General features: G+C 39.2%; 1 protein-coding gene across 8 annotated transcripts in view; it reads left to right on the top strand.

The window, feature by feature from the left end:
- Window positions 1-24,430, top strand: part of Raph1 (Ras association (RalGDS/AF-6) and pleckstrin homology domains 1) — an 86,364-nt gene that overhangs the window by 38,192 nt on the left and 23,742 nt on the right. For 4 of the 8 annotated variants that reach the window (XM_029538390.1, XM_029538395.1, XM_029538394.1 and 1 more), the window contains exons 3-6: window positions 5,291-5,396; window positions 6,660-7,168; window positions 13,091-13,171; window positions 20,730-20,804. In XM_029538390.1, the coding sequence (XP_029394250.1) occupies window positions 5,291-5,396; window positions 6,660-7,168; window positions 13,091-13,171; window positions 20,730-20,804 (771 nt within the window). The remainder of the gene's footprint in view (window positions 1-5,290; window positions 5,397-6,659; window positions 7,169-13,090; window positions 13,172-20,729; window positions 20,805-24,430) is intronic. The other 4 variants (XM_029538396.1, XM_021198381.2, XM_029538391.1 and 1 more) reach the window with 3 other exon arrangements.

The following is a 24,430-nucleotide window of genomic DNA, read 5'->3' as shown; positions in this document are numbered from 1 at the left end:
TCATCAGGGAAATGCAAATCAAAACAACCCTGAGATTCCATCTCACACCAGTCAGAATGGCTAAGATCAAAAATTCAGGTGACAGCAGATACTGGCGAGGATGTGGAGAAAGAGGANCACTCCTCCATTGCTGGTGGGACTGCAAGCTTGTACAACCACTCGGAATCAGTCTGGTGGTTCCTCAGAAAATTGCACATACTACTACAGGAGGATCCAGCAATTCCTCTCCTGGGAATATCCAGAAGATGTTCCAACTGGTAATAAGAACACATGCTCCACTATGTTCGTAGCCGCCTTATTTATAATAGCCAGAAGCTGGAAAGAACCATGATGTCCCTCAACAGAGGAATGGATACAGAAAATGTGGTACATTTACACAATGGAATACTACTCAGCTATTAAATACAATGAATTCATGAAATTCTTGGGCAAATGGATATATGTGGAGGATATCATCCTGAGTGAGGTAACCCAATCACAAAAGAAGTCACTTGATATACATTTACTGATAAGTGGATATTAGCCCAGAAATTTAGAATACCCAAAATTCAATTTGCAAAACACAAGAAAATCAAGAAAAAGGAAGACCAAAGTGTGGACACTTCATTCCTCCTTAGAATAGGGAACAAAACATCTATGGAAGGAGTTAGAGAGACAAAGTTTGGAGCTAAGACAAAAGGATGGACCATCCAGGGACTACCCCACCCAGGGATCCATCCTATAATCAGCCACCAAACCCAGACACTATTGCACATGCCAGCAAGATTTCGCTGAAAGGACCCTGATATAACTGTCTCATGTGAGGCTATGCCAGTGCCTGGCAAACACAGAAGTGGATGCTCACAGTCATCTATTGGAGGGAACACAGGGCCCCCAATGGAGGAGCTAGAGAACGTACCCAAGGAGGTGAATGGGTCTGCAACCCTATAGGTGGAACAACAATTAGAACTAACCAGCACCCCCAGAGCTCGTGTCTCTAGCTGCATATGTAGCAGAGGGTGGCCTTGTCAGCCATCTTTGGGAAGAGAGGCCCCTTGGTCTTGCAAACTTTATATGCCCCAGTACAAGGGAATGCCAGGGCCAAGAAGTGGGAGTGGGTGGGTAGGGGAGCGGGGTTGGGGGAGGAGGGTATAGGGACTTTGGGGATAGCATTTAGTAAATGAAGTAAATACCTAATAAAAATTGGGGAAAAAAAATGAATGCACATTCCTATTTCTCTGATTTGTTTCGTTTTAAGAAACCAAAATTCTCACTACATTAACCATCTAAGTTATCTCTCTAGCCCTCACTCTTAATTTTTTGCCACAGTCTCTTGTTGAACTTGAGACTCACCAGTTGTCTAGACTGGCTGAGCAGAAGCCCCACGGATCTTCAGGTCTCTGCCACCCCAGTGCCAGGTTGACAGGCACCACCTAGGCAGACATGCCCTTTTTTTTTTTTTTTTTTTTTTTTTACATGGGCCCTGCAGATCTAAACTCAGGTCCTCAGGCAGGTGTTATAAGCACTTAACTGAGCCACTTCTTAATTCTTAGCTTTTTTTTACAGAAGCAGTGTTATCATAAAGATAATGATTAAGTGTCCAGTTATATGCTGGTGTGTTGGTTTGAATAAGAAGTGTTCCCTAGCCGGATATGGTGGCGCACGCCTTTGATCCTAGCACTCAGGAGGCAGAGGCAGGCGGATTTCTGAGTTCGAGCCCAGCCTGGTCTACAGAGTGAGTTCCAGGACAGCCAGGGCTACACTGAGGAACCCTGTCTCGAAAAACCAAAAAAAGGAAAAAAAAGAAGTGTTCCTTATAAAATTAGGTATTTAAATACTTGGTCCCAAGTCAGTAGCTCTGTTGGAGTGGTTATTAGGGGTGTTGTGACCTTGCTGGAGGAAGTATGGCACAGGGACATATTTAAGAGTTTAGAACTTCACACCTCTTCCGGTTTGCTCTCTCTGCTTGTGTCTGTGGTAAAGAAGTGATCTCTCAGCTTCCTGCTTCTACCTACCCACTCTGCCAGGCTTTTCTGCCATGATGTACTGACTCTTACCCCTCTGGACGCTAAACCCAAATAAACTTTTTGCTCTATAAGTTGTCTCTGTCATGATTTTTTTCTTCACAGCAACAGTAAGTAGTTAATACAGCTGGGAAGAGAAGAAATAAATAGAAATAATAGTGTATAAAGGAAATTATCCACGGGCCAGCTAGTAAGTTGTGTCTGTGACCAAGTGCTTGTGTATTTGAGGAGGAGGCCAACAAGAGAAAGCAGGTAGGAAGGAGTCAGGCTACCTTGGCTGAGGTAGGAGCTCCACTCAGATGGTAGTTCTCCACACTCAGTACTATAGTCTCACATATATTTCAAGTTGCCTAACTTTTCATCATAGAACTCTGTCATTAAAGAAAAACATTAGGGCTGGTGAGATGGCTCAGCGATTAAGAGCACCGACTGCTCTTCTGAAGGTTCTAAGTTCAAATCTCAGCAACCATATGGTGATTCACAACCACCCGTAATGAGATCTGATGCCCTCTTCTGGTGCGTGTGAAGACAGGTACAGTGTACTTATTTATAATAATAAATAAATCTTTGGACCAGGGTGAGTGGGGTCTACCGGAGCGAGCAGAGGTCCCAACAACCACATGAAGGCTCACAACTATCTTACAGCTACAGTGTGTACTCATATACATAAAATAAATGAATCTTAAAAAGAAACATTAAAACCAATGCATATTATGACTTACTAAGATTCAGATTTACTTCATTATTTTAGCTCACTACCTGTGCACATTTGGTGTTAATCAACCTTAAGTTTCAAATAGTTAATGATTCCTCAAAAACAGCTGAAAAAAAGATTGTATGTTGGGCATTTTCCTGGAAGAAGATCTGTAGGATTTTTGCAAATTCTTAGCAACCTCCCCAAAGGTTAAAAATAACCATACTATATTTCTAATTTCTTGACCTTAGGAGAGTGTTTCTCAGCATCTCCTTTGTTGTCTCAGCACCATGGACAGGTAATTAAAAAATACATGTTCATTTATTTGAACTGGAAAGTTGACTTTTCATAAATTGCTTCTGAAAAATTATGTTTAAGGTTAAAGGAGAATTTCTCAGCTCTTTTTTGAAATTTTGAAATAAAACACTGAGTAGGTTGAGGATCACATTAATTTGATAGCATTAAAATCAGGATGAAGGACTGGAGAAATAGCTTAGTGGTTAAGAACACTGGCTGTTCTTCCAGAGGACAGAGGTTTGATTCTCAGCACCTGAGTAGCAGCTCATAACCGTAACTCCAGTTTTAGGGGATCCAGCTACCTCTTCTAGCCTCTGCAGGCACTACATGCACACATGGCACATGTCTTAGTCAGGGTTTTACTGACTCGACACCATGACCAAGGCAACTCTTAAGAGGACAACATTTAGTTGGAGCTGGCTTACAGGTTCAGAGGTTCAATCCATTATCAATGTGGGAGTGTGGCAGTGTCAGGCAGGCATAGTGTAGAAGGAGCTGAGAGTTCTACATCTTCATCTGAAGGCTGCTAGAAGATTGACTTCCAGACTGCTAGGATGAGGGTCTTAAAGCCCAGGCACACAATGATGACACACTTCCTCCAACAAGGCCCCACCTACTCCAACAAGGCTATACTTCCTAATAGTGCCACTCCCTGAGCCAGGCATATTCAAACCACCACAGTACACTTAGATAACATTCAGACAAAATACTCATACACATGAAAATGAATCTTTAGAAACACACTGGAAACGGGGAGTGTATGTTTCCCCAGCCACAGTCCCAGTGCCACTGATGGCAGCTGGGGCAGCACCTAACTGTAACCCAGCACTCTAGAGGTCATCTTCATCTAAGGCCGTTTTCTGCTGTCTACAGTGAGTTTTAACTTAGCTTGGGCTACAAGGAGAACATATCTAAAAACAAGCTGGGCATTATTTGTTGGAGCTATAAAATCTCGAGATAGCATCCTAATGTAACTTTATAATTCTACAAATAGAATACCCGCGGTTCCGTTTTTGTTTTTTCAAGACAGGGTTTCTCTGTGTAGTCCTGAGACTTGTTCTATAGACCAGGGTGATTTCAAACTCATAGAGATCTTGTTTAAAGCTAGAGTAGTCTTTTACAACTAGCTGGGCATGGCAGCACACTGGAGGCAGAGGCAGGCAGATCTCTGGGAGTTTGAGGCCAGCCTGGTCTACAGGACAAATGTGCTGCCATGCCCAGCACCAAAGTTCTTTTTTTAAAGACTACTCTAGCTTTAAACAGTTGGATTTCTTTTCCTCCCCCTCCTCTGTCATTGTTGATTTTCTGTTCAGATACCTGTTTTTCCTTACTGTAGAAAAGTTACAGGTGAAAAGAGTGTCATTGTAAGAAGGTGGTAAGGGATGGGAGTGTGACCTGGTGGTAGGTTTGTGTGTCTGCTATGCACAAGGCCTTGGGTAAAGTCCCCAACACCACAGGGGGGGGGGGAGGGAGGGAGGGAAGGATGTAGTTCATGATTGTCCTTTATAATAGGACATAAATGAGGCTATGTTAGATCAAAAAACATAACCCTTTGAGTTAAGAGACGACCAAACTCTCTTCATGGCTCTTTACCATGTCCATATTCGTATACTTCATAGTGAACTTATTTAGAATGAAGCCATTGACTAAATGATATATTTGAAAAGATATTTCCCTGAACTGTGACAGTTTTGAGTCCATGGTGTGCTAAAATTAAGTATATATTTAGAAATTAGAGATAAGTGATGAAAACCAATTATGTTTTTCTTTGTGGCTATCATTTAGAAGAAACCAGCTTTTTAAATATGTGTGCTGGATAGTTTTATGTCAACTTGACACACGATAAAGTCATCTGAGAGGAGGGAAGCTCAAGAAAGTAATTTCATAAAATGGGTTGTAAGGAAGCCTGTAGGGCACTTTACTAATTAGTGATTGATGGGGAAGGCCCAGCCCATTGTGGGTGGGGCCACCCCTGGGCAGATGGTCCTGGGTTCACTAAGAAAGCAGGCGGAGCAAGCCATGGAGAGCAAGCCAATAAGCATCACCCGACCATGGCCTGTGCATCAGCTTCTGCCTCCTAGTACCCGTCCTGTCTGAGTTCCTGTCCTGTTCTTTTAGATGACAAACATGATATGGAAGTGTAAGCTGAATAAAGCCTCTCCTCTCTAACTTGCTTTTTGGTCATGGTGTTTTCATCACATCAAGAGAAACTTCAAGACAGTATGGCAGGTCACTCATCTTTTCGTGTAATGAAAACCCACATTAATACAACTTGTTAAACTTTCTTCTTTTAAAGAGTTTGGATTCTGACAAGCCCAAAGAACCAGTAAAAAGATCTCCTCTTCGCCAGGAAACAAATATGGCCAACTTTTCTTACCGTTTCTCCATATACAACTTGAATGGTAAGATTTGCTAATGTCAAGTTCTATAATATAGGAATAATAGAAATGCAATACTAAATTATATATGTAACTTTACTGTTTGTTATTCTTTTAAAAATTCTGTGTGTGTGTGTGTGTGTGTGTGTGTGTGTGTGTGTGTGTGTGTGTGTGTGTATGTGTAGATAGACACATGAGTGCAGGTCCCAGTAGACCAGAAGTGTCAGATAATCTTGAAGTTAGAGTTACAGGTGGTTGTGAACCATCTAATATGGGTGGGTACTAGGAATGGAGCTCAGGTTCTCTGCTTTTAGCTACTGAGCCATCTCTTCATTCTGAGTTAACTTATGCATATTCAATCACACAAAAAGAAACTAGAACATAACATGTATATATGTCTTGTCATGTATTTATACTTGATACTGTGTCCACAGCAATCTGATTGTATTGTTTTCTGACTGGATTAAAGTCTAAAGAAAATTTTTCTTAATAATTTAAAAGTCAGTCCATGTGACCTGTATTTAATGTACCTAGCCACTTCTTAGTGTTTGCAATACATGTTCTGAGTTTTTTAGACTTTCCTCTTTATACCCTTCTCTCTCTTGGTAATAACTATATCTACATGGATATTGACCATATTAATAGTTGTCTTAGGGTTTCTATAGCTGTGAAGAAACACCATAACCTAAAGCAAATTGGGAAGCAAAGATTTATTTGGCTTATACTTCTTTCATTGAAGGAAGTCAGGACAGGAACTTAGACAGCAGGAACCTGGAGGCAGGAGCTGAAACAGGCATGGAAGAGTGTTGCTTACTGGCTTGCTTCCCCTGGCTTGTTCAACCTGCTTTCTAATGAGAGCCAGGACCACCTTCCCCAGGATGGCACCATCCAGCTGGACTCCACTAATGAAGAAACTGCCTACCGCCAGTCTTAGGAAGGCGTTTTCTCAGTCAAGGTTCCCCCTTTTGGATACCTCTCACTTGTGTCAAGCCAGCACAGAGTACAGAGTTACTTGAGAGATTGGGATAAAGCCATGGAATAGTGCAAGGTGTTTTCAGTATTTTGACTTTAAACTTACAACTTTATTTTCTTTACCAGAGATCTTAAAGGATAGGCTATTTGCTTCTAAAAATTCTCTCAAGACTTAAAACAAAACCTGTTAAATACTTGATTTGATTTAGGTCCAATGAAATGTATTGTTTTGCTTTTTTCCCCACTGCCTATGGCTAATTTATAATAGAATGTATAGATTTTGATTATGTTCTGAAACTTTTGTCTTCTCTGTAGAAGCTCTGAATCAGGGTGAGACTGTGGACCTGGATGCCCTGATGGCCGATCTCTGCTCTATAGAGCAGGAGCTCAGCAGCATTGGCTCAGGAAATAGTAAGCGTCAAGTCACAGAACCAAAAGTTACTCAGAAGCTACCTGCTGGCCGACATACGTCAAAACATGGCACCCTGAGAGGACTATCATCTTCCTCTGATAGAACAACTAAACCTTCCCATGCTAACTACTCCCTGGATGACATCACTGCACAGTTAGAACAGGCTTCCTTGAGCATGGATGAGGCTGCTCAGCAATCTGTAGTAGAAGATCCTAAGCCTTTAGTGACAAATCAGCACAGGAGGACTGCATCAGCAGGCACTGTGAGTGATGCTGAAGCGCGCTCCATCAGTAACTCCTCCCGGTCAAGCATCACTTCTGCAGCCTCTAGCATGGATTCTTTGGATATTGATAAAGTAACACGCCCTCAAGAACTTGATTTGACAACACACCAGGGGCAACCAATTACTGAGGTAAATAGAGAAAATTTTTCTCTGTTATTTTGGCCTTAAAATGCAGAGAAATGGCTGTGTTCAGTTTTGTTTTAATATACTTTTTTACTTCTTTAACATTTAAAATTTATCAAAAGTACTTCTCAGCTAAATAGACCACAGGAGTATACCACCAGACATAGCAGTGCCACAAAGATGAACTAGAAGAGGCTTACATTTTTCTTTTGTCTTTTGATTTGTTAGAATCCCTTGAATTAATGCCAGTTATTCCATGTGATTAAAAAAATGAATTATGATTTGAAAAGCCATAAATAGCTAAACAGCTGATAATTGTTTTTAACATGATTAAAGTAAGAGGTCATAAGGGCATGTAAATCTTCATTGTAGTCTTCTAAGTTTGCTCCATTCTATTATTAAAGGGTTAGTTAGTATGATATAGCAGAAAGAGACACTGGACTTCCAGAACATGTGTCTTTGTCATTTGGTATCCATGGAACTCAGGTGAGTTATTCAGTCTCTCCAGACATCAGTTGCTAGTTAAAAAAAAAAAAAAAAAAAATGCAATTTCTATTACTTGGTGTGCCTTCCTCTCTTCCTCAGAGATGATTCTGAGACTCAAAATACAGGTGATGGAGGATGACCTTTTCCTGAGTGCCTTGAGATAAGAGTGGGGCATGGATTTGTGATAATATATTTAACAAAAGAAAGAGGTTTCTTTCTTGATTTCTTTACATTGAGAAGATAGCAATTTTGTTATATGGTAGGAACAAGAAAGCAAATGAATGGAGCAAAACGCCAGCCTTTCCAGTGAGCTTGTATTTACAGCTCTAGTACAAAGTAATAGAGTGTGTACATTATTACCACTAGTGCAAGACACTGTGAAACACTGTTGAGTTACAGAGACACTTGAAATATGTACTATCCGCCATCATTAGACTCTCCCCTGCCTAATTAATTTAATTCTTTAGATTAACTTAAATTATTCATTAACTCTGAATATTTACCCAAATGCTTAGCTTTGTTTAGGTACTAAGCACAAAAGAAGCATTGATGATCATTGTGGTTTAGAGACAAATGAGCGGTTACAAAGAAAGCACACATATTATATAAGCCTAAAGAATAAGCCTCATTTATTAAAAATGAATCTTGTCTACATTCTGTATTCTATAAAGAATTTGAAAACCAGTTTCTCCTTTATGAAGAAACCCAGTATCTATTTACTTTATGGCCTACAAGCCTTGTCTACACCAGCTCCTCCGTGTTTTCATTTCATGCCTGTCAGATTTACCTGAGATTTAAGTGAGCAGTGTTTATTAGAGGTGTGGTGTTCTCTTCTTTGTCTGGTTTATTACTTCCTTTCTGTCCTATTATTTTGAGTTAGGTCAAAATGCATGAGAACAGATCTGAACTAATTACTAGACTGCCTATCCTGTCCCTCTGTTTTTCTGTCTGTAAAAAACTGATCATTAAGTTCAAACAGTGTAAGAGGATATAAAGTGAAAGTTCCAGCTCTCAGGAAACACATGAAATACCCATGGGCAAAGATAAAAATATTTGGTGGTGTAGTGTTTAATATTTTAAATACGAAGTCTGATAGGTAAATTTTGATAGGAATGGTTTAAAATCTTATCTGGCCCCCTCTTACCTTTTCCAGAGTGATTTTAAAAAATGGTTTAATAACTTGCTTCAATATTCTTTTTTATTGATATACTATGTTGTGATTCAAATAGGAAAAACAGAGATGAGCTCATTAGATCCAAAGCCCATATATCAAATAGTCTTCAAATCAAATCAAATACAACTTTGAAAATTATAATTAGTTTTTCATACGTAGAATTAAATAGTTCTTTCAGACTTATTAAATATTTTCTACCATACACATATCATAAGCATTGTCTAATCTTGGAGCTGGTTCTTGGTTTTTTTGTTGTTTTTTTTTAAGATTTATTTATTTATTATGTATATGGCTTTCTGCCTGCATGTATGTCTGCAGGCCAGAAGAGGGCACCAGATCTTATTAGATATTGTTAAGAGCCATATGGTTGCTGGGAATTGAACTCAGGACCTCTGGAAAAGCAGCCAGTGCTCTTAATCTCTGAGCCCTCTCTCCAGTGGAGCTGGTTCTTATAACATTTATCCCCATATCATTAAACTTTGCTGTGTATATTAGGTACTGATGTTGAAAGGTAGGACTATAATTTGTCTTTAGACACCTCCCTTACTTGTCTACTTATGTTCCATGCTTTATAGTTCTCTACTGTCTCACACTTAGTCATTGTTCTTTATTTCCTTCCTTCTTCCTTTTTTCTTCTTTTTGTGTGTGTGGGGAGTTGGGGGGGGGGGTCTTAGAAATCAAGCAAGCCCAGGCAAGCACTTACACACTCCACCACTGAGCTAACCCCCCAGCCCTCCTAGAACACTCAGTGCTTTTATTACAGTGACTACACTTGAAGTTCGCTGCAAAGCACTATAAAGAATATACTTTCTTTTAAGAGATAGCATTTTGCTTTTTAAAAACAAAACAAAAAAAAGGCCAGGCAAACACAACCCTTCCTTTTTTACTATGTTTATCATTTCAACTTTTAATTTACAACTGTTGATTCAATCTTGTTTAGCCAGAAGTGAAGTAATGTTCTATTAATTTCTTTCCTATTAAACTTGTTTCTCAGTGTGAACTTCATCTGATCCTTAGATTTCTCAGCACAAACACAGCTGACACTTTGGGCTAGGCAGATGAGTTGTGAGATGGTACCCTGGGATTGTAGGATGTTTGGCAGCACCCCAACCTGTACTCAGCAGGTACCAGTAGTTCCCTTCCAATTGTAGATTACACACCAGTGAAAGATAAAATCACCCCCATTTGAGAATGTTATCTTTAGGTAGAAAGTTTTAATAGCAAATTGGAGCCCTTTTTTCAGGAAAAATAACCTTGGCTTTTCCTTTTCCTAACATCTTTTCCTTGGGAACATACTGAATTAAGATTAATTATAGATGGCTAGTGCAGGAGAATAAGTATGAGTTCTTCAGCCTAGCTGCAGGGTAAAACACGGTTTCAAACAAAACAATAAAAGATTGGTTATAGAGTATTTCTAGGTGGGGCCAGAGATACTGTAGCCCAGTGGTACATTGCTTACTTAGCATCAACAAGGCTATATATTCAGTCTCTAGCACCAAAAGGAAAATGATTGTTCAGAAAAGTCACCAGGTACAGGTGATTTTAAAATCACCCCCAGATTATTAAGTGCGTACAGAACAAGAAGAGTACTATGAAGCACATTGTAAGACCTAGGCCCTAACTTCCTACTATATTGTAAATGAATAAGAACATGTCTCAGAGGGGCCTTAGACTTACTTCATTACTGTAAGATACTACTGCTTCCTGTGCAGTGTGACATTTTCACAAGCCTTGGTCATTTCTGTTCTTAGCAATGTGGTCTCTTTTCCACACAACCACCTGTCATTTAATGGTCTCCAGAAAGGTCCCTTGTGAACAACATGGCCTCTGAAGATGATATGCCTGTGGTTTCAGAACTGAGTGTGCCTCACCTTAAGCCGTGGGCTGGCCCGTTGGGGCCTGTGAATGGATGTCAGCCTGAACATGACTACATTGCTGACAGGCAGATGCAGAAGGAGCTCTAGGGAGGGAGTGCTTTCTCAAGCCCGGTTCCTATCTGTGTAGTCCCACTTGTGACTACACTGCCTCTGAGCACTAGCGCACACATGGACAAAGCCAGGTGCTGCTCTGCCCTCTCCGAGTCAGAGCAGCAGTCAGCTGTCATTTGGCCTTTGTNCTTACTACACAGATAGACAGTCTGTGTCTTCCAGAAACTATCCTTGTCTGCTTGTCAGTTTCATATCTTTTTAAACTCTTTATTTTTGTTTTAGTGAGATTTGGAAAGAAAGTAGAAATACCTTGTTAGTATTACTACAGCCTCTTGACTTTTGGAGTACCCCACAGTAGAGTCCACAGACTATGTTTTAATCATATTCCTTTACACTGACAAATCCAATTTTTAAAAATATTCTAAAAATTTTTTCATAGAATATATTTTGTTCATATTTCTCTTTCCCCAATTTCTTCCAAATTCTCCTTACCCATCCTCTCTGCCTTAAACAAAAATAACAATACAAAACAAGAAATACTCTCACACACACACACACCCCAAAAAACCTCACAGAAACAAAAACCAAAATAGGCTAAAGACTAATAACAAAAATGTCCAAACAAAGCCGAATGGGACAGAAAGTCTACAAAAATACCACTGAGTTTGTTTTGACCAACTACTGCTGGGCACAGGACCTGCCTTGAGGTGTGGTTAATATACTCTGTGAGACTTAAGTGGAGAAAACTGATTTTTCCTTTGCCAGAGGGTATCAATTGCAGATAGTTTCTTTCCACTTCCCCCTCTTAGTGCTGGGAGCCCATTTAGCTTAAACCCTTGTAGACCTTGTGTATGCTGTCTCTATGAGTTCAGATGTGCATCCATCCTGTTATGTCTGGAGTGTTAATCTTATTACTCATTTTGTGTGTGTGTGTGTGTGTGTGTGTGTGTGTGTGTGTGTGTGTTTTCTAAGCCATTGGGAGTTGGCTGAATTTGTCATGACCTTTTCCTGTTTGTCATGCCTACTACCATTTCTAGTTCCTGAGAACAACATTAACCATATAGAATTTATAGACTTCTTTGATCTAGTAACTTAAATAGTGCTATAGAACATGTTTAATGGATAGTACACAGAAAAGTGAAGAAAGTCTTAATCTGTCAAAGCATATGGCATGAAGACAAAACAGAAGTAGTTAATGCATTCCATAAGTACCTACTTAATATCATATGGATTCTCAGTGCCTAAGCACCACACTTGATTGCAAAGAATAAACTTTCGTCAACAGGAACTGGAGAGAGAGCTCAGTGATTAAGTGCTTGATATGAAAGCATGAGAACCTGAGTTCAGATCAAATAGCATCCATGTAAAAACTGGGCTTGATACACGATGATACAGGTCTGTACCCCAGTGCAGAGGGGCAGTGACTGGAGGTTTGGTAGCCAGCCACCATTGCCAAATCAATGAGCTCCAAGTTTAGTCCCGGTCTCAGCAAATATGGTGGAGCATTATTGAGGAAGATGTCAGACATCAGCCTGTGACTATATAGGCATACAAAAACACGTCACACACACAAGGTCATTAATCACATTGAAGATTAAATACAGAACGTTTTACAACTCAAAAGCTGACATCTTTGAGGGGAAAGAGTTACAGAGAAGTGAGAAATTAATGGGTGGCTAGGAAGTGGTCCACCTGCCAAGTATGGATTGGGGAACTTTGGCAGTACAGAGAAATGAGGCAAGAGGCAGGTTAGCCAGACAAGTTGAACATTTTTTGCCCCATTCCTTACCCTGGTGGGTTGGCCTGTTTCCATGTCAGACATACTGAAGGAGGAATGAGACATGCTAAGCTTATAAACATGAGAGGGTGGGTAGGAAAATGTGAATTTAGTACAGAATACACTTTGCTGGTTGAGATCCTTGGTAAGGGAAGAGGGAAAAGAGAAAGGCAGAAGCTTGAGGTGCTGGAGACGTAGCACTGGTTTTGAGGGATAGTTAACATATTGGTAGGAGGCAGATGTAGACTATGGCCAGTGTGGTCCAGGGCAAGTAAAGGCTCGTTAGCATACACTGCTTCTGGACAACACGGCTGCAAAGGTCTTCTGACAGCTGGGTTAAGTGAAATAAGGCTATTCTTAAATTGTTAAGGATTAGGCAGATCATCTGGCTCTTAATTTTCTTTCTAATTTTTGTGTAAAAGAATAAACGGTAAAAATTTTTCTATTTTTTCATTGCTGTTTCTGTCATTTGAGTGATCCATTTCTCTTTGTGCATGAGTAGGAGACCTGCTCTTTTCACCTCCATTATCTATCGTTTTTTTTTCCTTCCTCCGTTTTCACAGCATGCTATCTCTCTGAGCTGTCCCAGTAAGCAAGCCAAGCAGCACTCTGACTTCACAGAAGAGCAGGCTGAGCTGACACCTGTAAGTTCTGTAAGCATATCATGGGGCTGTTTAAATCAACAAAGAAAAATAGATTCATTAGAATTCCAAATGTTGATGTTGATCATATAATTACATCAACTTTTCTTTTGTTTAAAAATTTTAATTATTTAAAAAGACTTGTAAATTTAAAAAAAAAGAAATCCTACATCAAAATTAACCAGACCCAAAGTCTACACAACTCAACGACTGTCCGTACAGTGAGAGTGGACATTTGGAATGGAAGCTGTGGAGCTTCACATTAGATTCTACACTTTCATTATTGAATAGTTTTATGTACTTACCCACCACCAAAAAACAAAGCAGAACAATCCATGACAACCAGAACTAGAAAGACAATCCTCCTTCATAATTGATGTCCACTACCTGCATTCAGTCTTTCCTTAGCCCGTCAAATTTAGCATTTTGTCTTCTTTTCTTCATGTTGTACTGTAACTAGTGCACATTCATATATATATATATATATATATATATATATATATATATATATATATAGCTGAAATCTGTATCTGAGAGTGAACATGTGATTATTTTTCTTTCTGACTTATTTGACCTCAATATTATGCATTCTAAGTCCATCCATTTTCCTGCAAAATATTTATGATAGCAAATATACATATTGCTACCCCTCAGTAGGAATAACAGATACTAAGACAGTCTGTAGGGAAATTATTATTACACAGGAAAGTAATCTTCACAAAGGAAGATTTTAAAGCACTACTGCAGGCACTGCATGATTCCCACCATGGCTGTATTAATTTACACTACTCCCTTAACTCTTGACGTCCTCTCCACCACTGCTGTCAGGTTTGTTGACATTTTGGTTGTGGTATCTCAAAACATAATCCATCTATCTATCTATCTATCTATCTATCTATCTATCTATCTATCTATCTATCTATCTATCTATCTATCTATCTATCTATCTGGTTTTTTGAGAGAGAATTTCTCTGTGTAGCTCAGGAACTCACTCTGCAGACCAGGCTAACCTTGAACTCACACAGATCTGCCTGCCTCTGCCTCCTAAACATTGGAATTAAAAGCATGCATGACCACCACCTGGCTTCACAGTAGTTTTGATTTGCATTTCCCTGATTGGGTTTTGGGTTTTTTTCCCAGTTAAGTTACCCATTTGTTGACTGGCAGGGTTTTCCCCCATGGTGCTCAATATCTGTAATTCTTTGTAAGTTCTGGCTGTCAGCCCCTTGTCTGAAGTGTAGCTGGGGAAGATTCCCTCCCCCCCCCCTTGTGTGGGCTGTCTGTTAACTGCTAATTGTGTTCTTTGCTATGGAGGAAGCTTTTATTGTTGAGCAGTCTCATCTGTTGATACTTGGGGTTAGTTAGTTCCTGTATGGTTGATGTTCTTTTGAAAAGTTCTTGCCTACCCCATATTTTGAAGGATATCACCTGTGTTTTCTTCTAAAAGTTTCAGTGTTTCAGGCTTTAAATTAAGCTCTTTGATCCATTTTGGATGATTTTTTTTACAAGGTAAAAAATGTAAACAAAATATTCTGCAGGTAGAAATCCAATTTTTCTAGCACTGTTTGTTGAATTTTTCAAATAAAAGTTAAACCAGGTTTTAAAAAAAAAAAAGATCAAATCCTGATAGTCACCTTATAATACAGTGTTGTTGAATGTTAACACTCAAGGCAGACTACCTGATATAAGGGTTTTGTTTTGTTTTTTTTTTTAAATAAGAACTACTTTAAAATTCTGAATCTAAGGGCCTTCATCAGCTTCTGTAAGCACTAAGAGATTTAGCTATTCTTCCAGGTGGTCTTTTTTTGTTGTTCTTTTTGTTTGTTTGTTTTGTTTTTTGGTTTGGTTTTGGTTTTGGTTTTTCGAGACAGGGTTTCTCTGTGTAGCCCTGGCTGTCCTGGAACTCATTCTGTAGACCAGGCTGGCCTCGAACTCAGAAATCCACCTGCCTCTGCCTCCCGAGTGCTGGGATTAAAGGCGTGTGCCACCACTGCCCGGCATGGTCATTCTTTTTACCATGCAGTAGCTCTTAATCCTTTTCATCCTCTTTTAAAAATAAGGAATACTTTATAACACTATCTTTACTACTTCCAACAAAATTCATAGTTACCATAATCTCCTCCATCCCTGCAGTGTAAAAGGATATAATGTCTTAACATTTAGGATAAAGAAAAGCAAACCTAAATAATTTATATAAAAATATGTAATGTGTAAAGAATGTAAGATAGTAGTGAAAATCCATCTATTCTTAAGCTAGAGTGCTCATCGCAGTGATCGGTAGTTTGATTGTTAAAAAATACAAAAAAAAAGAAAGAAAGTAGAAAATGAATGGCCTCCAGAATTCTAGTGTGCTAGGATGGTAACAGGCATGACATGTTTGTGTATGGTGGAAGAAAACACAGGAGATAGCCTTAACTGGAGTAGTGAGATGGTGTGCTAGGACGGACGATGGAAACTACAAAAGACCTTGAGCTCTTCCTGCCTTAGCAATACTGAGTGCTCGGATTATAAACCTTCCCCATCATCTGGCTTGAAATAAGTTTCTAGCTGTAGTTATGGTCTTTTGCAGTTTTAAATGAGATGGTGTAGTAAGAAATTATTTGATTTTTATAAACATACATTTCTCAGTCTGTACTAATGAAGTTCAATGGAATTCCTGAATTTTGTATTTTAACTAATACAGCACTTAGTTCTTAATTTTGTTCAAAAGAATTTCAGATCTCAGTGTATCTGACACCGCCAGTTGTGATACTGGAGGCTCTTACTTCAAGCTACGGTTCCATTAGTAATAGTTTCCATTATTATAAACAGTTCTTCATAAGTTTCACACACACACACAAAAAAAAACCAATGGCCGGGTTGGACTGACACGAGCAACACAGGAGGGGTGAATATAAGCAAAGTGCTGTGTTTATATGTTTATATGCCCAAATGTCATCAAGCCCGTTATGTTTGATACTGTGAAACAATAAAATAAAAAGTATAGAATTTTCTCAATCTATTTCATAAGACAAAATGTTCCAAAATCCATTGAAAATTTATATTATACAAAATTATTTTGTGTTTTCATATAAAGTATATAAGATTTTTCATCCATGATTTTCCATGTGAGGACATAAATGTCCCGTGGGATGGATCTGTACTTTGTGATGTTGTACTGTGCTTTAAAACAGCTGGCATATCCAACTATCTTCTCAATAAATACTGTTAACTCTTGCCTTTATTGTGAATGCTCAAAATACTCTCCCCATTTTTCTGAGATACGAAGTTAAAAGCAGAACTCACTACCTCTGAGAATCACTTATCTCAAATACCTGCTCTTTTTTTTTTTTTTTTTTTCATTTCCTCTACCCATCCCACCCTTTTCAGCCTCCAACTCATCCTCTAAGACGGTACACGTTTTCAGGAATACTTTACTGAACCCCTAATTTTGGCATAGGTGCTCACCTTTTCCTCCCTCCCATGCCACCTAGCGCAGCTGACTGTAGTTGTCAGTGGACAATACAGAAAGATACTAGCGAGTTAAAGGCCAGGCAGCTCAGAGGAAACCAGGGCTAAGTTTCTTATTCTTAGACACGGCAGCAATATGTGACTGCCTTTTCTGCTTGAGGGCCTGGTGTAGCTCCGGGCTTAAAGAATGGCTGAACTGAGAGAGAAAAGGCATAGATGGAAGAGAAAATGAGAACATACAAGCCGTGAGTTTTTGTTTATTTTTACTGTAATGCATTTGTGTGGGCATGGTTAACTAGCAACATGTGCCAAGACACCTTGGCTGTTAACGGCACACCTCATCTCTCCCTTTACATCTTTCTCCCGTGAGAGGCTTGATCCCTCTTCCTTCTGAAAGGGAGTTAAGGAGCAGTGTATAGGGAAATAGATAATGTAGGTATTTGTTTATTTCAGCTCTGGTTTCTAGGTGCCTCGCCTCCTGTTATACCTATAGTTTAAAGAGAAGCAACATGGATTTGTCTCCCCTAAAAGGCCCTGACATTCTGCTTTTCTAGATTTTTTTGTTGTAAAACTTTCAACCCAAGTAATCAATACTTTCAGAATATTGCCCCCATTAGCAAAGTACAGTTCAGTAGTATTTTCATAAGTCATTTTTTAATTATTTATAGAAATAACAAACTCATTACGATGCTTAATGTATTTCTGGATCAGGTCTCCCTGCCCCCAAGATCCAAACTGTCTTTTTTTTTAATTATTTTATGTGTATGAATATTTTCTGCATGTATGTCTGTGCACCACATGCATGCCTGGTGCCTGTGTAGGCTGAAAGAAGTCATCAGTTCCCCTAGGACTGGAGTTACGGACAGTTGTGAGCCACTATATATGCTGGAAATCAAACCTGGGTCCTCTGGAAGAGCGCCCAGTGCTCTTAAACACTGAGCCATCTCTCTAATCCCTATGTCTTTAAAAACAAAATAAAACAAAAACAAAACATCATTAAATGGGCAAGGAGAACATGCCCGTGCCACTGCAGTTGTAAAGAAGTCAAAGGACAGCTACTGTGGGGAGCTGATTGTCTCCTTCTAGGGTGTTTTGAGGTAGGGTCTCTCTTACTGTTTCTACCATGCTGTGGGTATATTCCAGTCTGTCGTCCTGTCCATGGAAATCTTGCCATGGGAGTGCTGGGCTTACATATGGGCACCACCACATCTAGCTTTGTACAAGGGTTTCAGGGATTAAACTCATGTCCACGTGTAGACAGCAAGCACTTTCACCTGCTGAGCCATCTGGTCCCCTGGATCTGTCTCTTAAGCAACCACCAAAATATTTTCTGAACCCAGGTGCTAAGATGATGATAACTGACTACTACATTAAGTACATATTGTAAGCTTTTTTAAAACTTATGTTAAAATTGATGTCTGGAATTATATTTTGCCAAGTCATAGCTTTCCTGGATGTTGTGAAGCAAATTTCTTTCTTTCTTCCTTTCTTTCTTTCTTTTTTTCTTACTTTCTTCCCTTTTTTTTCCAGTCTGTTTTTGTTGTCGTTGTCGTTGTTGTTGTCGTTGTCGTTGGTGGTGGTGGTGGTGGTGGTGGTGGTGGTGGTGGTGGTGGTGGTTCCTAAACAGGGTTTTTCTGTGTACTATTGGCTGTCCTAAACTTAACTCTTTAGACCAGGCTGGTGTTGAACGCTGAGATGCACCTGCCTCTGCCTCCTGAGTGTTGGGATTAAAGATGTATGCTACTAGGGCCCAGGGTATATTTCATTTTTTTAAAACTTGAACTGCAAGGTTAGCAAGAGAGCACAGTGGCTAAAGGCACATGTCACCAAGCTCAGTGACCTGGGTGCGACCCCAGTGCTTACATGGTGAAAAGAGAGACCTGACTTTTACAAGTTATCTTTTGACTTCTACACTGTAGAATGTGTGTGCCAACAACACACATACACACAAGCCATAGAGGCACCAGTTTTTTTTTTAAACTTGATATGTGGTTAGATTGAATATTGAGATTCCATTATTTGGAGCCCTTTCTGGAAAAGTAACTCTAAAGATAAATTGTGATATGTTTTCAAGAAATTATATTCTTGGGCTGGAAAAATGGTTCAGGGGATAAAAAACACTTCTTGGTTAGATATGAGGACTAGAGTTTGGATCCCCAGGACCCAGATAAATGCCAAGTGGGCATGGTAGGCTGCCTGCAGTCCCAGCCACTGCAGACAGAGACAGGATTGCAGTAAAAGCTAGCTAAACCGACTAGCCAAGTCAGTAAGAGACCCTACCCCCTTCTACACGGAGGAGAATGATGGAGAAAGACATCAACATCAACTTCTGGCCTGCACAGGCACATACATGTAATCACCACACACCCATATACCCTCATGTGGAGAACAGGCACATACCACATACAGATTACTTTTTTCAAATTCATGCTGTGTCTTACATATTTATGTAAAATATTTTTTCTCTCGTATAATGACAAATAATGAGTGAGTGACATCAGCAAAAGTAATAGCTAATACTTTTAAATTTTGTTTTCTAATCTTTCTACTTCTGTGTGCTCTCTGGTAAGGGCCAAGCAATAACCTTAAACTAAATTTGAGTTTCCAGAAACTTCTGCCTACCTACTGTTTTATGGATAAGATAACTGGTCTTTAGGAATAATTTTCTCAGTTCTTAATGTTTGACGTTTTTAGTCAAGATCATGAGGAATCCCCCCGCCCCATACACACCATTAGGTTTCTTTTAGTTGTTTGGAGAGAATGGATGAAGGACTGGTTATATCTTTAAAACTAGCTTTAGCAATACAAAGAAGTATCATATAACAGATTCAAAACAGTGTGGGTTTGTGCTAAGTTTAAGTTAGTGTCTTTACAACAGTAATTCCAGTCTTTAATACACTGTATCATCTATACGGAATTTTTGAAAGCGTCTACCAATCTTGTACCTGTTCACTGGACTTTATTTCCAAAAACCTTGTCAAAGTAATGTGATATAGTTAGATTTATAAAGTATACCATTAAGGAATACTTTCTGATACAATACCTTCCATTCACCATTCATTGCTTTCAATGGTGAAAGTAATTATGTGGTATTAAACACTAATTCAAATTTGTTAAGGGATAGGCAAGTTCAGATGTTACACATATCAAAATAGTTGTAGTTTAAGGATTAAATATAATACACTTATGTACACTTGCATTACAGTGTGCTATTTAAGTTATCAAGAGGGCCCTGAGAGGTAGGTAAGTTGTTAAGAGAATATACTACTTCCAAAGAACTTGAGTTCCGTTTGCAGTACCCACCCCAGGTGGCTCACACCTGCCTGCAGCTCCACATGCACACGCAGACACACCCATTCATATCATCTAAATTAAATGGGTGTGTTTTAAGTTATTAAGAAGGTATAATTGGTAGTTAAGGACTACATTATATGCATCGTTGCTACGGAGAGATATTAATTGAATACATTTAAATCGCTTCAGGGGCAAATATTCACTGTTTATTTTCTGTGAAAGTCCTTTACTTTGTAACACTGTCCTGTAATGAAAGGATTAATAAAATTTTACTGGGAACAAAATATCAGGAAAAATACATATGGGTGTTTTTCTCTTGATGTGGCTTTCATTGAATTGATGAAAAATGGTTGCCTTTTTTTTTATATACAATGTTTGTTCTAAACAGACTATATACTGTTTAAATCTCTGTAAATCTTACAGATTCTTAATAAGAAGAACTATATGTATTCATTGGCCTTTGACACAGTTTTATTTGTACTTTCTGCACAGCACTCTTGACCACTGGCTTGCAAGCCAGACTAGACTAGCTCCATGACCTTCCCTGCATTACTCAGAGCCAGCAGTCAGCAAGTCACCTGGAACATATCTGTGGGCAGGGGTGGGGTCTTTACCTCTCACCTCCTTTTCAGTTGTTAGTGTTTGTTTGGTTTTTTTTTTTTAAATATTTTATTCTTGATGGACATATTCTACTCAGTTTACAAAAGTAGATGTGAAATTAATTATAGAGTCACTCTCACTCTGTTTTATTTTAAAACATAAAGCCTCCACTGACTTCTCTTACTGCCTTTTTTGTTTCTCTCTCTTCCTGCACAAGCACTCCTATCTGGACAGGGAGACCTCCCTTCTTCTGAGAAACATTGCAGGAAAACCTTCCCACTTGCTGACCAAGGTGACGCCTCTGTTTTCCACATGCATGTAACTATGTACTGCCTGGTAGACAGAATGTAAGCTCCGGTTGTGCTTGCCTTCTACGTCCTCCTTTCTTAACAGTAGTACCTTGTCTTTAATACAGGGTGCTATTTCTCTTGCTGCAAGTAACTGTCTTCTTAATCCGACGACTGCTAATATTCAGAGCCAAAAGTGTCTGGCAATTTCACTGATTGTAACTTCTGCAAATGCCTCGTACTCCAAGAGTGCTGCACCTCTTCTAGCTTAATTTTCCATTGCATTTCAAAGCCTAACATCATTGCTTTAATTTAACTTTTGCTATTAATGGTTTGCTATGAGTTGCTTTTGCAAGCTTTATAGTCCTTGCTCACATTACCACCTCTGGTTTAATTACAACATTTACTTTAGACAGAACTTTTATTTATATTAACTTAGTCTTACTGGAAGAGAAGATCACAAATTGAATTTCTCAATTTTTTTACCCTCAATTCAGTTCAGCTGGATTTTGCTGGGATACTATTTTATAACTTAAAATCTTTTACCAATTCTCATTAACTAGGTAACAATAATCAGAGAGCTGAATGGCTATTTTCTTAATCATTGTCTTAATCATTATCTTATTTAAATAGCACAGTGTTAAGTTCAAGAATGCCAGATTTGCTTGTAGTTTCTGAAGAATAAACAATTTAGAAGCTATGTATTTTATTATATCTGAGAGGGTTTTTCCTTTCATTATTCATAGCATAACCTTAGGTGATAAGCTAACTGACTAAAATAAAAATCTCCAAGAAGCCTTAGGTCAGGATCGCAAGGAAATCTATGCAGGTTTTGGCCAAATACTTTCTAGCCTGAGAGACAACCTCGTAGCTTAACTATGCACTGTTCTAGAAGAGAGTGCGAGCTCTTGCCATGTCCACTGTCATCTGTCCTTGCTCCCTTCATTTCCAGGTAGTTGGTAGCTGCTAGGCTTTCCTGAATATTATTAGCATCTTCATTACTAACACTTCAGTCCTCAGAGACCCCTCACCCATCTTCTCCCTGAGGCCCCACAATGTAGGCACATTTTCTTTTTCTACTTAAGGTACTGCCATTATCCCAGTGACAGGTCGAGCATTCTGATCGCTTGTCACTTAGTGTCTCAAACCTATCATGAGCCTGTTATGATCCTCAGAGTTTACTAGGTTTATCCATCTGTTCCATTCCCATGGCCTCATCATCGAGCAGTCTTAGCGCTCACCCAACCCAGCACTACAGGGTTGTGACCTCGCCCCACATCTGTTTTTTACACTGTTCCCAGATTGAGTTTACATTTTACCACTTCTCTTGCCTGTTTGGTAATCTCTATTGATCCTTGTACTGTGAATGGAACTAATTAGTATACAATGCTATAAACTGGACATATTCCTTACTCTTAGGAAACACACAGTCTCTTATGATGATAAAATAGCCAGGCATTGTGGGACACACCTGTAATCTCGCACTTGGGAGATAAAGGCAAATGAATCATTTCATCTCAGCTATACAATGAAATTGAGGGCAGCCTAGAACTATAGGAGATCCTGTCCACAAAATTTACACACACACACACACACAGAGAGAGAGAGAGAGAGAGAGAGAGAGAGAGAGAGAGAGAGAGAGAGAAGGGTATCTGTATATTCAAACATGTAAAAATACCCAAGGTATATTAAGTGCTATGTAGGAAACGGGGGTAGAGACTACTGGAGATAGAATGGCACCATGGAAGAGGTAGGTGGCAGATGTTCCTAAGCCACTCAGACCAGAGCTCCTCAGATGAACCTCACGTTGACTGTTGTCAGTGCCCTCTCTACCAAAGCACCTGGATCTTGTGAACTGTGTGCCCTTCACTCTCTGGTGCTGGGTATTGAGCTCAGAACATTTCATATACCCAACTTATTCTCTGTCAGTGAGCTGTACCTTCTAGTCCCAGGTCTGTGTGCCTCTGACATACCAACCTGTCAGTCTGGCTGGCTTTCTACTCTAAAGCTTGGTATCCCAGTTCCCAACCTTCAGATGTCTGCCAATGTTTAAGAACAATGCTAGGGGGCTGGAGAGATGGTTCAGCTGTTAAGAGCACTGATTGCTTCTCCAGAGGACTCAGGTTCAAATCCTATCACCCACAAGAGAGCTCACACCTCTCTTAACTCCAAGATACATGCAGGCAAAACACCAATGCACATAAAATTAAAATTAAAAACAAAAAAGCATGCTAGTTGTAACCATTGTTTTCTTTGCTTCAGAAAAGAGGCTTTTACATTATGTCCTTAACAAACAGTTTTATTTATTGGTACCATAAAAGCTAAGACTATAAACTATTAAGGGCAATAGAAATAGGTTATGGTATAATGAATGCATAGTCAAGCTAGACAGTAATTTTGTGAGTTTTAGTTGGTACAGTGGCTCTAGTAATCATACAAGCCTTTTATTTTTATAGATATTTAAACTAGCTTTCATATATAACTGTGGTTCAGCAAGCTTTAGATATTTAATTGTTAGTTCTCTTAATGAGAGTTTAATATGATTTCATGATTTCTTTTTTTTTTAAGATTTATTTATTTATTATATGTAAGTACAGTACACTGTAGCTGTCCTCAGACACTCCAGAAGAGGGCGTCAGATCTTGTTATGGATGGTTGTGAGCCACCATGTGGTTGCTGGGATTTGAACTCTGGACCTTCAGAAGAGCAGTTGGGTGCTCTTACCCACTGAGCCATCTCACCAGCCCAATTTCACAATTTCTTAAGAGACATAGTTAGCTATAATTCTTCTGATTCTAGGCCGCATTATACAGTATAGCCTCCAATAAATATTAAATTATCACTTCAAGTTCTCTTTGAGTTAATTTGAAACTTTTTAATTTTTGTAGTCTATGAAATGATTCCAGAGAAACTGCAAACCACTCTGTAGTGCCTTCGTTTCATTGTTTGTTCTGAGTGTTTCTCAGTTGCAGCCATCCTCTACCCATCCCTCAGCCACTGGAACTGAGTGCTGACATTCTGATGTTTATACCCCAGAGAACGTGGTTACCCAGCATTGGTTTTCATTTAATCATAAGATCTTTACCTAGTTTTTGTCCTTTGTGCAAATTTGAGGAGGGTTGGCATTTGATGGTTATTGATAGCCACACAGGAGTTTTTCCAGTAGAAAATGGGTTGTCTCTTGCTCTTTTAAGAGAAAAAGGAGAAGAGAGAGTTGTTTTTATGTAAGTGAGGTGTCTCTTACTATGTTTGGGATAGTTGTGAGACAACATGAAGAAAGGGCTAGTGTACAAACAGAAGAGGCAGAAGACCGAAGGGTTGAGCTGTCAGCAGAAAACAGGATGAAGTTGTGTCCTTTGCATTCGTGAGTGTGGGTTAGCACTGCCTTGATGAATTAGCTACTGGAAGTTTTCCATATATCGTCCACATACATCCACACAGATTTAGTGATCTGTCTCCTTACTGCACAACACAAAGAATGTAAGATGTAAAAAAGAGTAAGGTATGGCTTAACTAGAAAATGCAAATAGAACTCAGAGAAGAGGAGCATGGGACCACAGGAACCATGGGTTATGCAGTCTGATTCTTTTTATTTACAGTTTGCTTTCCAGTAGTGAGACTCAGATCTCAC

This window comes from Mus pahari, chromosome 5 (assembly GCF_900095145.1).
Source record: "Mus pahari chromosome 5, PAHARI_EIJ_v1.1, whole genome shotgun sequence".
NCBI classification, from domain to species: domain Eukaryota; kingdom Metazoa; phylum Chordata; class Mammalia; order Rodentia; family Muridae; genus Mus; species Mus pahari.
Note: the sequence above shows the minus strand (reverse complement) of the source record. Positions and strands in the feature narration are given on the sequence as shown.